Here is a 17,141-nt window from a genome sequence, read left to right as displayed (position 1 = left end):
GTTTTTGCACTTTCGTTTTTTCCTCCTTACCTTTAAAAAATCATAACCCTTTCAATTTTCCACCTAAAAATCCATATTATGGCTTATTTTTTGCGTCGCCAATTCTACTTTGCAGTGACATAAGTCATTTTACCCAAAAATGCACGGCGAAACGGAAAAAAAAATCATTGTGCGACAAAATCAAAAAAAAACACGCCATTTTGTAACTTTTGGGGGCTTCCGTTTCTACGCAGTGCATATTTCGGTAAAAATTACACCTTATTATTCTGTAGGTCAATACGGTTAAAATGATACCCTACTTATATAGGTTTGATTTTGTCGCACTTCTGGAAAAAATCATAACTACATGCAGGAAAATTTATACGTTTCAAAATGTCATCTTCTGACCCCTATAACTTTTTTATTTTTCCACGTACGGGGCGGTATGAGGACTCATTTTTTGCGCCGTGATCTGAAGTTTTTATTGGTATGATTTTTGTTTTGATCTGACTTTTTGATCACTTTTTATTCATTTTTTAATGTTATAAAAAGTTACCAAAATACGCTTTTTTGGACTTTGGAATTTTTTTGCGCGTACGCCAATGACCGTACGGCTTAATTAATGATATATTTTTATAGTTCGGACATTTACGCACGCGGCGATACCACATATGTTTATTTTTATTTTTTTTTACACTGTTTTATTTTTCTTATGGGAAAAGGGGGTGATTCAAACTTTTATTAGGGAAGGGGTTAAATGACCTTTATTAACACTTTTTTTTTACATTTTTTTTGCAGTGTTATAGGTCCCATAGGGACCTATAACACTGCACACACTGATCTCTCATCCTGATCACAGGCGTGTATTAACACGCCTGTGATCAGCATTATCGACGCTTGACTGCTCCTGCCTGGATCTCAGGCACGGAGCAGTCATTCGTCGATCGGACACCGAGGAGGCAGGTAAGAGCCCTCCCGGTGTCCGATCAGCTGTTCGGGACGCCGCGATTTCACCACGGCGGTCCCGAACAGCCCGACTGAGCAGCCGTGATACTTTCAGTTTCACTTTAGAAGCGGTGGTCAGCTTTGACCGCCGCTTCTAAAGGGTTAATACCGCACATCGCCGCGAAGGGCGATGTGTGGTATTAGCCGCGGGTCCCGGCCGTTGATTAGCGCCGGGACCCACGCGATATGATGCGGGATCGCGGCGCGATCCCGCTTCATATCGCGGAAGCCGGCGCAGGACGTAAATATACGTCCTGCGTCGTTAAGGGGTTAAAGAGTAATAAAGTGTCAGTGGTCAGATTTGCAAACAAAATGCTGCATCCTTAACCCCTTAAGGACGCAGGACGTAAATGTACGTCCTGGTGAGGTGGTACTTAACGCACCAGGACGTACATTTACGTCCTAAGCATAACCGCGGGCATCGGAGCGATGCCCGTGTCATGCGCGGCTGATCCCGGCTGCTGATCGCAGCCAGGGACCCGCCGGCAATGGCCGACGCCCGCGATCTCGCGGGCGTCCGCCATTAACCCCTCAGGTGCCGGGATCAATACAGATCTGCGGGAGTTCGCGATTAAAATGAACGATCGGATCGCCCGCAGCGCTGCTGCGGGGATCCGATCATTCATAACGCCGCACGGAGGTCCCCTCTCCTTCCTCCGTGCGGCTCCCGGCGTCTCCTGCTCTGGTCTGTGATTGAGCAGACCAGAGCAGGAGATGACCGATAATACTGATCTGTTCTATGTCCTATACATAGAACAGATCAGTATTAGCAATCATGGTATTGCTATGAATAGTCCCCTATGGGGACTATTCAAGTGTAAAAAAAAATGTAAAAAAATGTAAAAGTAAAAAAAAAGTGAAAAATCCCCTCCCCCAATAAAAAAGTAAAACGTCCGTTTTTTCCTATTTTACCCCCAAAAAGCGTAAAAAACATTTTTTATAGACATATTTGGTATCGCCGCGTGCGTAAATGTCCGAACTATTAAAATAAAATGTTAATGATCCCGTACGGTGAACGGCGTGAACGAAAAAAAATTTAAAAAGTCCAAAATTCCAACTTTTTTAATACATTTTATTAAAAAAAAAATTATAAAAAATGTATTAAAAGTTTTTTATATACAAATGTGGTATCAAAAAAAAGTACAGATCATGGCGCAAAAAATGAGCCCCCATACCGCCGCTTATACGGAAAAATAAAAAAGTTATAGGTCATCAAAATAAAGGGATTATAAACGTACTAATTTGGTTAAAAAGTTTGTGATTTTTTTTAAGCGCAACAATAATATAAAAGTATATAATAATGGGTATCATTTTAATCGTATTGACCCTCAGAATAAAGAACACATGTCATTTTTACCAGAAATTGTACGGCGTGAAAACAAAACCTTTCAAAATTAGCAAAATTGCGTTTTTCGTTTTAATTTCCCCACAAAAATACCGTATATACTCGAGTATAGGCCGAGTTTTTCAGCACGATTTTTCGTGCTGAAAACACCCCCCTCGGCTTATACTCGAGTGAACTCCCCCACTCGCAGTGGTCTTCAACCTGCGGACCTCCAGAGGTTTCAAAACTACAACTCCCAGCAAGCCCGGGCAGCCATCGGCTGTCCGGGCTTGCTGGGAGTTGTAGTTTTGAAACCTCCGGAGGTCCGCAGGTTGAAGACCACTGCGGCCTTCAACATCATCCAGCCCCCTCTCACCCCCTTTAGTTCTGAGTACTCACCTCCGCTCGGCGCTGGTCCGGTCCTGCAGGGCTGTCCGGTAAGGAGGTGGTCCGGTGAGGAGGTGGTCCGGGCTGCTATCTTCACCGGGGAGGCCTCTTCTAAGCGCTTCCGGCCCGGCCTCAGAATAGTCACGTTGCCTTGACAACGACGCAGATACGTCGCTGTCAAGGCAACGGCTCTATTCCAGGCCGGAAGCGCGGAGAAGAGGCGCCCCCGGTGAAGATAGCAGCCCGGACCACCTCCTCACCGGACCACCTCCTTACCGGACAGCCCTGCAGGACCGGACCAGCGCCGAGCGGAGGTGAGTACTCAGAACTAAAGGGGGTGAGAGGGGGCTGGATGATGTTGAAGGCCGCAGTGGTCTTCAACCTGCGGACCTCCGGAGGTTTCAAAACTACAACTCCCAGCAAGCCCGGACAGCCGATGGCTGCCCGGGCTTGCTGGGAGTTGTAGTTTTGAAACCTCTGGAGGTCCGCATGTTGAAGACCACTGAGGGCGAATGATGAGAAGAGGATAATGAAGGGGGGGGGGGGGGGTGTGGGGATGATGAAGGGGGGTGGGGATGATGAAGGGGGGGGGGTGTGGGATGATGACAAGGGGATGATGAAGGGGGGATGTGTGGGATGATGACAAGGGGATGATGAAGGGGGGATGTGTGGGATAAGGGGATGTGTGGGATGATGACAAGGGGATGATGAAGGGGGGATGTGTGGGATGATGACAAGGGGATGATGAAGGGGGGATGTGTGGGATAAGGGGATGTGTGGGATGATGACAAGGGGATGATGAAGGGGGGATGTGTGGGATGATGACAAGGGGATGATGAAGGGGGGATGTGTGGGATGATAAGGGGATGTGTGGGATGATGACAAGGGGATGATGAAGGGGGGATGTGTGGGATGATGACAAGGGGATGATGAGGATGTTAATGACGGGTCTGGATGATGACAGGGGGGGATGAGGTATTTCCCACCCTAGGCTTATACTCGAGTCAATAACTTTTCCTGGGATTTTGGGTTGAAATTAGGGGTCTCGGCTTATACTCGGGTCGGCTTATACTCGAGTATATACGGTAGTGTTTTTTGGTTGCGCCATACATTTTATGATATAATGAGTGATGTCATTACAAAGGACAACTGGTCGCGCAAAAAACAAGCCCTCATACTAGTCTGTGGATGAAAATATAAAAGAGTTATGATTTTTAGAAGGCGAGGAGGAAAAAATTTAAACGTAAAAATTAAATTGTCTGAGTCCTTAAGGCCAAAATGGGCTGAGTCCTTAAGGGGTTAAAGGTTAAAGTGCACATCTCATGACCTTTTATAATCCTCCCAATTCACTGCCCCCATCATGATAAACCACCCCCTGCCTTTATTTTAATCATTTTTTAGTTTTCTACCTTGATATTGTTCTGTATTTTCTGCCTAGATTCACAGACTGGGAAGAGGCGTTCCTCAGCAGGTGTGATATCATCTGAAGCCATACAGGGGAGAACTTCCTCCCTCACTCTGCAACACACATCCCAAAGCTTTTCAGTGTGAGATGAGCTATGATTGGCTAAGGCTGCACACAAACCCCCCCAGCACTCCAGACTGGCGGAAGCAATTTTGCAGGGGACACAAATATGCACCTCACACCGGCCCAGAGATCACGACAATCAGACATGTTATCCCCTATCCATTGGAGAATGAAACAAGCCACAAAGAAAATCACCAAAATGAACAAAAAGCAATATAATGGCCTGCAGATGGATGTAACTTCCCCCACCCGGACCCTTCAATTTTAGGTAAACACCAAAAGGTGATGCAACCGAGAAAGGAAAAACACAGTCACAACAAGAACAAGGGGGCGAGACACCTCAAGAGAGGGAAAACGGAAGGGATAGAGCAGGGGTCTCCAACCAGCAGACCTCCAGATATTGCAAAACTACAACTCCCAGCATGCCCAGACAGCCAACGACTGTCTGGGCATGCTGGGAGTTGTAGTTTTGCAACATCTGGAGGTCCACAGGTTGGAGACCACTGGGATAGAGGATACAGAAGAGGGTCAGGTCAGCCATCGATTAGTTCTGCCTGCTAGAGCTGTCATTTTGTGGGGATGGAGTGTGCCGTTCGGGCATGCTGGCAGTTAACGTTTTACAACAGCTGGAGACACCTTGGTTGGGAACCACTACTTACATAACTGCGACAGTGAATCTGGAACAGAACCGCAGTTTGGAGTGGATTTCCAAATGTATATATACACATACACACACACACACACACACAGTGACGATAAATGATAATTTCAACATGCGATGGCATCTCAGAGGCCATTGCATGTTGAAGGCAGCATCAACATACGATGCTTTTGTATGTCGGGGCCATCGCATAAACGGCTATCCAGCAGCGCAGACTGCTTCAGCTGCCACCAGATAGCCATTTACGGTGCCCCGTCGATGGTCTCTTACCTGTTAAGGATCCCCTGCATCGCCGTTGCTCTCCTTCGTCGTCATCACGTTGCTGCGCACGCCGTCCCATCATCCTATAGGAGCGGCGTGCGTAGTGACGTGATGGCGGCGACGGAGAGAAACGTTCCCGGCCAGCAGAGACGGTCCGTAGCGTCGGGGACACCCCAGGGATGCGGCAACAGCAATGGAGGGCGATATCCAGGGCAGCGGTGATGGTCCAGAGCGGCGGGGACAGGTGAGTATTACGTCCTATACCTTACATTGCACGGATCCCTCAACATACCATGGTTTCAACAAACGATGGTCCATTTGTAACAGATTACCATTGTATGCTGAGGGATCAGAGTGTGTGTGTATATATATATATATATATATATATATATATATATATATACATACACACACAGTTCTGGTGGCTTTTTTTTTTCTGTGTGAACATAGCATAGGGTTTGCATCACCAAAAAGATTCTTCCTCATTGCACGACCACAGTAAGGTGTTTGAGCAGTGGGGTGGTCACGCATGCGCCCTGCCGCCCCAGCCGTATCTATGGCGCAGACGAAAACAGCCGAGTTCTATACTCGGCAATCTCCGTCATTTCCTATGGAAACAGTGAACGACCTTTGCGAATGGTCTCGCATAGTGAACGGCAGTCACCACAGATTTATTAATACTTCATTCACTGCCGGTCACGAAGATAATTAGTTCGGACTATAAAGCTAAATCAATTCCACACGAGAACAACTGCGCATCACGTAATGTCCTCACCCGCCGCGGTCCCGATCCATAAAGCTTCCCCTCATTCTGCTTCCGCCGCCGTGTAAGAAGTCGCTACTGTGTGTGACAGACTACGAGGTCCCGAGGAGCGGTTATCCTATGTTTCTCCGTGTGAGATGCGGTAATTGAAGAGGCAAACCACCGAACAGCCTGGAGTTCTCCTCAGAAAATGGCCGCCGCCGTCTTCCCTTTCCTCCGTCGTTAACGCGAAATGGAGCTACGCTGTTTACGTGGCGTAGTGTAGGCGAAAACCAATGGGAGCATTTGCCGGTAGGATGCGTAATTGAGTTGTAGAATAGCAGGCGGCCCCTGTAGTGACGTCATTCTTCACTATTGTATTTTTGAAGTAGGCGTGCCTATGGCGATGGTAACCAATCAGGATGACGGGGCGCGTAGTGTAGAGGACGAGGTCACGTGGTGTGAAGGCGGGAAGGCTTATGTAACCGGGCTGCTCAATGTTAAATCCTATATGGATTCTAAAATAAAGAGATACCTTATTATATTTATTTATGAAATGCATCATTCATGTATACGGAATAGTGAGAGGGGTTTAGGAGGACCACCCTGTTTAAGAAGTCAGCCAGTTTGTAAATGTCTGCCATTATTTACCAGACTTTTTACCCTTTTGGCTGGGACTCCACTTGGCTTTTGGATATTTTGGATATCTGCCGCCACTGAATCCACGAGAAAGGAGACGTATAAAGGAAGGACTCAGGGCCTGTTCACACTGTATATTTGCCAAGAAGAATCCCACTGCAGAAAATCTGTTGCAGCAGCTTCCCATAGTTTTCAATGTAATTGTGCTGCACCATTCACACTACGGAATTTTCTAAAATTAAACATGTTAATTCTTCTGAATTCTTTTGGCGGAATACATTTGGAAATGCATGTCTGTCTATGGAAACGCTGCATGCCCGAGAGGTTCTAGTGCAGGCTTGTTCTGCCAGTGCATGCTCTATAGTGTTATGTTTTTTAAGACATTATAAGCTTAGACCTCTATAGATGGGGGAAAAGGCAATGTGTGTATAGATATACACTGCTCAAAAAAATAAAGGGAACATTAAGATAACACATCCTAGATCTGAATGAACTAATCGTATGAAATACTTTCCTCTTTACAGAGTTGAATGTGCTGACAACAAAATCACACAAAAATCAATGGAAATCAAATTTATCAACCCATGGAGGTCTGGATATGGAGTCACACTCAAAATCAAAATGGAAAACCACTCTATAGGCTGATCCAACTGTAATGTAATGTCCTTAACCCCTTAACGATGCTGGATGTAAATGTACGTCCTGGTGAGGTAGTACTTAATGCACCAGGACGTACATTTACGTCCTGAGCATAACTGTGAGCATCGGAGTGATGCTCGGGTCATGCGTAGCAGGTCCCGGCTGCTGATAGCAGCCCGTCACCCGACGGTAATGGCGGACATCGGCAATCGCACGGATGTCCACCATTAACCCCTCAGATGCCGTGATCAATACAGATCACGACATCTGCAGCATCACAGTCACTAAAATGGACGATCGGATCACCCGCAGCGATGCTGCGGCGATCCGATCATCCAGAACGGCAGACTGAGGTTCCCTCACCTGCCTCCGCTGCCTTCCACGGGTCTTCTGCTCTGGTCTGCGATCGAGCAGACCAGAACAGAAGATGACCGATAATACTGATCAGTGCTATGTCCTATACATAGCACTGAACAGTATTAGCAATTGAATGATTGCTATAAATAGTCCCCTACGGGGGACTAAAAGTATAAAAAAATAAAAAATTTGAAAAAAACCCTCCCCCAATAAAAACATAAATTGTCCCATTTTCCCTATTTCACCCCCAAAAAGTGTGAAAAAATATATTTTATATACATTTTTGGTGTCGCCGCATGTGTAAATATCCGAACTATTGAAATAAAATGTTAAAGATACCGTAAGGTGAACGGCGTGAACGTAAAAAAAAAATCCAAAATAGCTGCTTTTTTATAACATTTTATTCCAAAAAAAATTATAAAAAATGTATTAAAAGTTTTACATAAGCAAATATGGTATCAATAAAAAGTACAGATCACAGCGCAAAAAGTGAGCCCTCATACCTCTGCTTATACGGAAAAATGAAAAAGTTATAGGTCTTCAAAATAGGGGGATTTTAAACGTACTAATTTGGTTAAAAAGTTTGCGTTTTTTTTTTTTTAAGCGCAACAGTAATAGAAAAGTATGTTATCATGGGTATCATTTTAATCATATTGACCCAAAGAATAAAGAACACATGTCTTTTTTACCGTAAATTGTACAGCGTGAAAATAAAACCTTCCAAAATTGCGGTTTTCTTTTTGCGGAGTTCCCTACACAAATAGTATTTTTTTGGTTGCACCATACATTTTATGGTGAAGTGAGTGATGGCACTACAATGGACAACTGGTCTCACAAAAAACAAGCCCTTATACTAGTCTGTGGATGAAAATATTAAAGAGTTATGATTTTTTGAAGGCGATGAGGAAAAAACAAAAATGTAAAAATAGTCCTTAAGGGGTTAAAACATGTCAAAATGAGGCTCAGTAGTGTGTGGCCTCCACGTGCCCGTATGACCTCCCTACAACGCCTGGGCATGCTCCTGATGAGGAGGTCCAACTCTTGGACAGTCTGTGGTTCAACGTGGCATTGGTGGATGGAGCGAGACATGACAGATGTGCTCAATTGGATTCAGGTCTGGGGAACGGGCAGGCCAGTCCGCATATGGTATATGGTGTCACATGTGGTCTGAGGATCTCATGTCGGTACCTAATGGCAGTTAGGCTACCTCTGGCAAGCACATGGAGGGCTGTCTGGCCCCCCAAAGAAATGCCACCCCACACCATTACTGACCCACTGTCAAGCTGGAGGATGTTGCAGGCAAACAGAACATTCTCCACGGCATCTCTAGACTCTTTCACGTTGTCACATGTGCTCAGTGTGAACCTGCTTTCATCTGTGAAGAGCACAGGGCGCCAGTGGTGAATTTGCCAATCTTTGTGTTCTCTGACAAATGCCAAACATCCTGCACGGTGTAAGCACAACCCCCACCTGTGGACGTGGGGCCCTCATACCACCCTCATGGAGTCTGTTTCTGACCATTTTAGTGGACACATGCACATTTGTGGCCTGCTGGAGGTCATTTTGTAGGGCTCTGGCAGTGCTCTTCCTTGCACAAAGGCGGAGGTAGCGATCCTGCTGCTTTGTAGCCCTCCTACGGCCTCCTCCACGTCTCCTGATGTACTGGTCTGTCTCCTGGTAGCGCCTCCATGCTCTGGACACTACGCTGACAGACACAGAAAACCTTCTTGCCACAGCTCGCATTGATGTGCCATCCTGGATGAGCTGCACTGCCTGAGCCACTTGTGTGGGTTGTAGACTCCGTCTCATGCTACCACTGAGTGAAAGCACCGCCAGTATCCAAAAGGGACCAAAACATCAGCCAGAAAGCATAGGAACTGAGAAGTGGTCTTTGGTCACCACCTGCAGAACCACTCCTTTATTGGGGGTGTCTTGCTAATTGCTTATAATTTCCACCTGTTGTCTGTTCCATTTGCACAACAGCATGTGAAATTGATTGTCAATCAGTGTTGCTTCCTGAGTGGACAGTGTGATTTCACAGAAGTGTGATTGACTTGGAGTTACATTGTGTTGTTTAAGTGTTCCCTTTATTTTTTTGAGTAGTGTATGTCTTTGTGCGCATTAAGCTGAAAGCGGTGCTCGCTTGCCTGAGCCAAATCTGGTGGCTATGGGTTCAAGACTCAAGGCTTCAGCCCCCTTAGCAATGTGATAGCCTGGGGGTGTAGAGTATATGGGGTGTAGCTGTGCGGTAATTAAAGGGTGTCTGATTAACCCTTTCTATTAGTGCCGCCAGGGTGGGGGCTCCTTTGCAATGCTTGTCCTACCGCCACCCTTCCCAAGAGCGATAGGGAGGTATGGAATAATTGAATGTCCACAACCGGAGAGTTTTCTGAAAACAGTGGGAACTTTTACAGAAGATTTTATGCAAGCTTCATAACCGGAACATTCTCTATACAGGCAAAGTCTCTTAGAGATTGACAGTGGTTGGGACTAGAGATGAGCGAACTTGCAGTAAATTCGATTTGTCACGAACTTCTCCGCTCGGCAGTTGATGACTTTTCCTGCATAAATTAGTTCAGCTTTCCGGTGCTCCGGTGGGCTGGAAAAGGTGGATACAGTCCTAGGAGACTCTTTCCTAGGACTGTATCCACCTTTTCCAGCCCACCGGAGCACCTGAAGGCTGAACTAATTTACGCAGGAAAAGTCATCAACTGCCGAGCGGAGAAGTTCGTGACAAATCGAATTTACTGTAAGTTCGCTCATCTCTAGTTGGGACCTTAAAGGAAATCTGTCATCAGAATCACCCGCACTAAACCTTTTACACAGGCTTGTAGTACGGGTGATCCTGATTAAAAAGCTTCTTACCTCATTAAAAACTGTGCAGCGGTTCACCAGATATCTTCATTTTTAGTTATATGGTATTCCCAGGCTTGGGGCTCAGTGGGAGGTCCGCAGCATCAGCACGAACTCACCTACGTCATTTTCGCCGGGCGGAGCGGCTGCCTGGCTCATGAATATTCATGGCTGCCTCATCGCAGTCTTCCTCCTGGTGTAGGTCACGTGGGTAGCGTCGCGCATGTGCCACGTGCCGTACACCCGGAAGCGGCGTTCTCCTGCATAGATAGATATTCAGGAGAATGCCGCTTCCGGGTGTACGGCACGCAGAGCATGCGCGGCGCTACCCACGTGACCTACACCAGGAGGAAGACTGCGATGAGGCAGCCATGAATATTCATGAGCCGGGCAGCCGATCCGCCCGGCGAAAATGACGTAAGCGAGTCCGTGCTGATGCTGCGGACCTCCCACTGAGTCCCAAGCCTGGGAATACCATATAACTAAAAACGAAGATATCTGGCGAACCGCTGCACAGTTTTTAATGAGGTAAGAAGCATTTTATTCAGGATCACCCGCACTACAAGCCTGTGTAACAGGTTTAGTGCGGGTGATTCTGATGACAGATTTCTTTTAAGCATTTTAGAGTCCGCAGACTGATATGCGCTGTTCCGCTGGATTTAGGGGATTTAGCTGAGGTCCAGCAGTCACGCTAGCTTTAGCGGGGATTTAGTTTAGGACTCACAGTTTGATTGAGGCAGAGGCCGGCAGGCTTCAGGCCTAGAGTGTCTTTGTAAGTTGTGCAGATCCGTCCTGATAGTCCGGCATCCACGAGAGCAGCAACCCAAGAGAGCGATCATTGGCTACAGCTCCCTTATATGGGCAGGGGCTGGGCTTAAGCGGATTGGTCCAGTACTTCTGTCAATCATCTTTACAAAGGGTTATGGGTAATCATGTGACCCAAGGACCTCCAAAGGTCCTCCAACATACCATAGAGGAATTAACATAGTCACATGACCGAAGGTCCTGCGACACTACAAAGGTAAGTATACTAATATGCATTATATTAAATATAACCATTATTAAATATGTACACATAAACATTATAAAATTAGAGAAGGAGGAGGCGACTAGGGGCTGTCCCACCTGGGGGACCCTATCTGAACGTAGTAACTCTGACTTTGGGGACCACCATACAAGGTACAGTATGCAATACGATACAGGGATACCACAGCAACCCCTCCACTTCCCCAGAAGCAATGCAGATTTTGCATGGAATTCCGCATGAAAATTCGGCATGAATTTATAGCCAATACACTTCAATGGGATTCCGCTGCCCCATTCACACAGCAGAATTTCTCCTGAACGAATTTCATTGAATGGGCAACTAATTTCTGTGTAATTTACTGCAGAATTTTCATGCAGAATTCCGTGCAGAAATTCTGCCATGTGAACATAGCCTTAAAGGAGAACATTCACTTCTATGGCAGGGCCGGAGATTGCCGAAGGCAGCACTCCAGCCCTGCCATAGAAGTGTATGGAGGGGGCGTATCGGCCGCAGCTTCGGCTGTGGTCGAAAACGCTCGGCTCCTGCATTGAGCAGGACGAGCCGGGTCTCCGTACAGGAAATCGCAGGGGGCCCCAGCTGTCGGACCCCCCGCGATCTAACACTTATCCCCTATGCTTAGGATAGGGGATAAGTTGTTTTTTCCCACCCATACCGGAGTTCTCCTTTAAGCAGTAAAATGCCCAAATAACAGAGTGCAGAGATACAAACCTGTTTATCCAGATCATTAAAAGTCCTAAAAGTATTTCGTCAGCCAACAATTGTGCAAGTTCTCCCACTTAAAAAGATGAGAGGCCTGTAATTTTCATCATAGGTATACCTCAACTATGAGAAACATCATGAGAAAAAAAATCCATTAAATCACATTGTGTGATTTTTAAAGATTTTATTTGTAAATTATGGTGGAAAATAAGTATTTGGTCAATAACAAAAGTTCATCTCAATACTTTACTCAATGCTTTATACTCTTTGTTGGCAATGACAGAGGTCAAATGTTTTCTGTAAGTCTTCACAAGGTTTTCACACACTGTTGCTGGTATTTTGGCCCATTCCTCCATGCAGATCTTCTCTAGAGCAGTGATGTTTTGGGTCTGTCGCTGGGCAACTCAGACTTTCAACTCTCTCCAAAGGTTTTCTATAGGGTTGAGATCTGGATACTGGATAGGCCACTCCAGGACCTTGAACTTCTTCATTGCCCAGGTGGTGTGTTTGGGATCATCAGAGAAGGAAGGTATCAGTGAGAAATATGGGGAAACAAGTGTCCCTAGGCATTTCTGTGACAAGAGACACCAGGTGTGTGAACTGAAATAGATGTATTAGAAGAGATCTTAGGCCCGAGTAATGAATATGTAAAAGAAGAAATTGTTACAATGGGGAGTCTTTTGGATAACAAGGTTGAATGCTCTTACTCCTAATGGTATTAATGAACAATGCAACTTTAATGCATTTTTGTAATATTGTGCTATTTCATGAAGACTTTACATCTTATGTTTGTATTTAATTATTCTCGTAACTCTCGTGAGAATTGCGGGCTATGTATCGTGGTGGAGGTCGCACTATTGTAGGCTTGACAAAGGGATGTAATCCTGAAACGTTGCCAACGGAGATCACAGGCGTGTGGGCTCTTTTTCTTATCCCCGAAGGAGAGGCTGGAAGAACAGCAAAGAGGACATTTGAAGCTCCGGCTAGAGCAATGGACTTCCATGCATATGCCGCATCCGTAATGTTTCACTAAAGCGACCAACTTGCACCTGGGTGAATATATGTTTTATGTACGTACATGTGATGATACTATACCTGTTTTTGTACTAAAGACTATTGGAGATAAAGCATTGAATTAATAGAAAACTATATCTGTGTCAGTGTACGGCTTGCTATGAATGGGATCATTGTCATGTTGAAAGACCCAGCCACGTTTCATCTTCAATGCCCTGCTGATGGAAGGAGGTTTTAACTCAAAATCTCACGATACATGGCCCCATTCATTATTTCCTTTACACGGATCAGTCGTCCTGGTCCCTTTGCTGAAAACAGCCCCAAAGCATGATGTTTCCAGTTGAGTTTTTACCAAAAAGTTCTACTTTGGTTTTATCTGACCATATGACATTATCCCAATACTCTTCTGGATCATCCAAATGCTCTCTAGCAAACTTTAGACGGGCCCGGACATGTACTGGCTTTACCCCTTAAGGACATGTGCCATAAATGTACATCGTGGCATAGTGTCACTTAGAGCACAGCACCGTACATTTACAGTGCGGCTGTAACGCGAGCGCAGGATATGTGCTCGCTTCATTTCCGGCGGGTTCCGGCGGCTGTCAGCAGCTACGGATCCATCGGTAATGGCGGACATCAGCGATCGTGCTGATGTCTGCCATTAACCCCTCAGATATCGTGATCAATATAGATCACGTTATCTGCGGCAGTGCGGCACTTATAATGGCTGATCAGATCAGCCAAGATGGCGGACGGAGGTCCCCTCACCTGCCTCCATCCGTCTCCCGAGGTCTTTTGCACCAGAACAGAAGATCGCCGATAATACTGATCAGTGCAGAAAAGTTAAAAAGTAAAAAAAAAATTTGAAAAAGCCCTTCCCCCAATAGTTTTAAATCACCCCATTTTCCCATATTAATACAAAAAAACGTATAAAAAATAAATAAATAAACATTTGGTATCATTGCATGCGTAAATGTCCGAATGTTAATGATCCTGTACGGCGAACGGCATTAACGTAAAAAAAAAAGTTAAACATTTCAGCTTTTTTGTCACATGAAACTGCTAATTTTTTTTTATAAAAAGCGATCAAAAAGTCACATAAACGCAAATGTGGTACCAAAACAAACTACAGATCACAGCGCAAAAAATTAGCCCTCACACATCCCTGAATACGGAAAAATATGAAAGTTTGAGGTGGTCAAAATAGGGCAATTTTAAACATACTGGTTTTGTAAAAAAAAAAAAAGTTAGATTTTTTTAAAAGCAGTACAATAATAGAAATGTAAATAACCATGGGTATCATTTTAATCATATTGACCCAGAGAATAAAGAAAACATGTAATTTTTACCACAAAGTGTACAGGGTTAAAATGAAACACCCCATACATACATTTTAGGGTAAAATGGGTGATGTCATTAGAAAGTACTTCTGGTCACACAAAAAACAAGCCCTCATATGGGTCTGGAAATGGAAATATAAAAGAGTTATGAATTTTAGAAGGCGAGGAGGAAAAAACGAAAACGTGAAAATAAAATTGGCTGTGTCCTTAAGGTCAAAATGGGCTGTGTCCTTAGGAGGTTAAGCAGGGGGACACGTCTAGCAATGCATGATTTGAGTCCCTGGCGGTGTAGTGTGTTACTGATGGTAGACTTTGTTACTTTGGTCCCAGCTCTCTGCAGGTCATTCACCGTTCTTGTGATCATTTTGACACTACGGGGTGAGATCTTGCGTGGAGCCCCAGATCGAGGGTCTTGTATGTCTTCCATTTTCTAATGATTGCTCCCACAGTTGATTTCTTCACACCAAGCTTATATGAACCGTCCCTACTTTCAACATCCAATATTGCTTTTTTCTCCTTAGTAATTTTACATCCCTTACAAGAACGGCATGGATGAAAGCCAGGTTTCTGGAAGAATATAGATTTGAATATTTTTGTAGTGGGTGCTATTCTGTTTCCAATATTAGATGTTTTCTGAAAAATGAAGATGGGTGCCTTTGGTAATGTCTCGCCCACTACCCTATCTCCTCGCAAAATCTCCCAGTGTTTACGCACAATTTTACGAAAAGCAGAGCTTTGACTGTTGTACGCTGTAATCATAGGAACCATAATTTGATCTTGTTTATTTTTATCCTGTTTTGTCCTTGTCAGCCAGTAGTAAATCTCTATCAATTTTCTGGACCTGTTTGTGTCCTCTAGAGCGTCCCTCTTATATCCTTCCTCAAGGAATGTTTTCTTGTAGTTCCATGGCTTCCTTTTTGTACTCCTCAATTTGTGTACAATTTCTATGAAGGCGGATAAACTGGCTTCTGGGGATATTATTAAGCCATGCAGGCAAGTGACAGCTATTAAGATCAATATAGCTATTGCTATCTGTTATTTTTGTGTAGGTTTTGGTGTGGATTCCATTATCCTTAATAAAAATGATGAGGTCTAAAAAATGTATCTCTGTTTGACTAATGGTAGGTGTAAAAGAGAGATAAAAATCATTTTTATTTAAATTATTTAAAAACAACTGCAACCCATGTTCAGACCCCTTCCAGATAAAAATGATGTCATCAATGAAGCGATGCCAGAGGACCAGGTCTGATGCCGGACCCATGGTAGGGAGGATATTCAACTCCTCCCAATGACCCATGTCAGGTTTGAATAACCCGGCGCAAATCTGGTCCCCATAGCGGTGCCCCACGTCTGCAGAAAAAATTCACCTTCATATAAAAAATAATTTTGATTTAAAATAAAAGATATGCACTCCCCAATAAAATCAATTTGGTCAAGGGGTAATGTGTTGTCCTTCCTCATAAAATGTTCCGCTGCTTCTCTTCCCTTCTTGTGCTCTATTATCGTATATAAAGATGTGACATCCAATGTACCTAATATGTACTCCGGATGCCACGTCAACCCTTTCAATACTTGAAGAATATGTTTTGTATCCTTCAAATAGGCAGGTAACTGCACCACATATTTCTGTAGCTGTGTGTCAACATACTTAGACATATTCGAAGTTAGACAATTAATGCCTGATATAATAGGACACCCTGGTGGGTTAGTGGTGGACTTGTGGATCTTTGGGATATGATAAAATACTGCGATCTGTGGGTTCCTAATGTGGATGAATTCAGCTTCTTTTTTTTTTTTATCAAGAATGCCTTTGTTTGTCCCAACTTGGATCAAATCCATAAGTTGCTTCTTAAAGGGGGCTGTAGGGTCACCCGGGAGTTTCTGATAAATTTTTCCATCCTGCAGCACACGCATTAATTCTTCATGGTAATCCTTGGTGTTCTGTATTACTATACTGCCTCCTTTGTCGGCAGGCCTTATTATGATGTCATTATTATCCTGTAGAGCTTGTATGTGTTTTTTTTTTGTAAGATTTCTGGTATCGCGTTTTATAGCATCTGATATCTCTAGTAACTACATTTTCAAATACTCGGAACGAGTCCGAGTATTCATTATATGGATGGAATGTTGATTTGTTTTTTATTGTAGCTTGTTGATACCTAGATGGACTACTGGTGTTACTGCTTATTGGGTATATTTTTTTATAGATAGGTTCCGCATAAACATTTTTATCCCTATATATGCCTCGAACGTGTTGAAGGTACTCGTCAGAGCAAATTTAAGGCCTTTATGTAGTAATTTGGTTAATTTTTTCTCCAAAGTATAGGTACTAAGATTGTAAAAAAATTTTTTTTTACAGGTAACGAGTGGAGGACAGAGGAGACTCTTACCCCTTAAGGACCACCTGTTTTTCCGTTTTTGCGCTTAAATTTTTTCCTCCTCACCTTTTAAAAAGCATAACCCTTTCAATTTTGCACCTAGAAATCCATATGATGGCTTATTTTTTGGGCCACCAATTCTACTTTGCAGTGACATCAGTCATTTTACCCAAAAATCGACGCCGAAACAAAAAAAAATAATTGTGCTACGAAATTGAAGAAAAAACGCCATTTTGTAATTTTGGGGGCTTCCGTTTCTACGCAGTACATTTTTTGGTAAAAGTGAC

At 44.2% G+C, this 17,141-nt stretch overlaps 1 protein-coding gene across 5 annotated transcripts in view; it reads right to left on the bottom strand.

The window, feature by feature from the left end:
- DDX17 (DEAD-box helicase 17) overlaps positions 1-6,661 on the bottom strand; it is a 33,264-nt gene extending 26,603 nt beyond the window's left edge. For 2 of the 5 annotated variants that reach the window (XR_008844861.1, XM_056523879.1), the window contains exon 1: positions 5,921-6,657. Coding sequence is in view for 3 of the 5 variants with exons in the window: in XM_056523879.1 (XP_056379854.1) it covers positions 5,921-5,955 (35 nt within the window). In the remaining 2 variants the exon portion in view is untranslated. Of the gene's footprint in view, positions 1-5,920 lie in introns of all 5 variants that reach the window. The other 3 variants (XM_056523878.1, XM_056523877.1, XM_056523876.1) reach the window with 3 other exon arrangements.
- Between the last annotated feature and the right edge of the window lie 10,480 nt (positions 6,662-17,141).

Source organism: Hyla sarda, chromosome 6 (genome assembly GCF_029499605.1).
Source record: "Hyla sarda isolate aHylSar1 chromosome 6, aHylSar1.hap1, whole genome shotgun sequence".
Taxonomy (NCBI): Eukaryota; Metazoa; Chordata; class Amphibia; order Anura; family Hylidae; genus Hyla; species Hyla sarda.
This window is presented reverse-complemented; position numbering and strand designations above follow the sequence as displayed.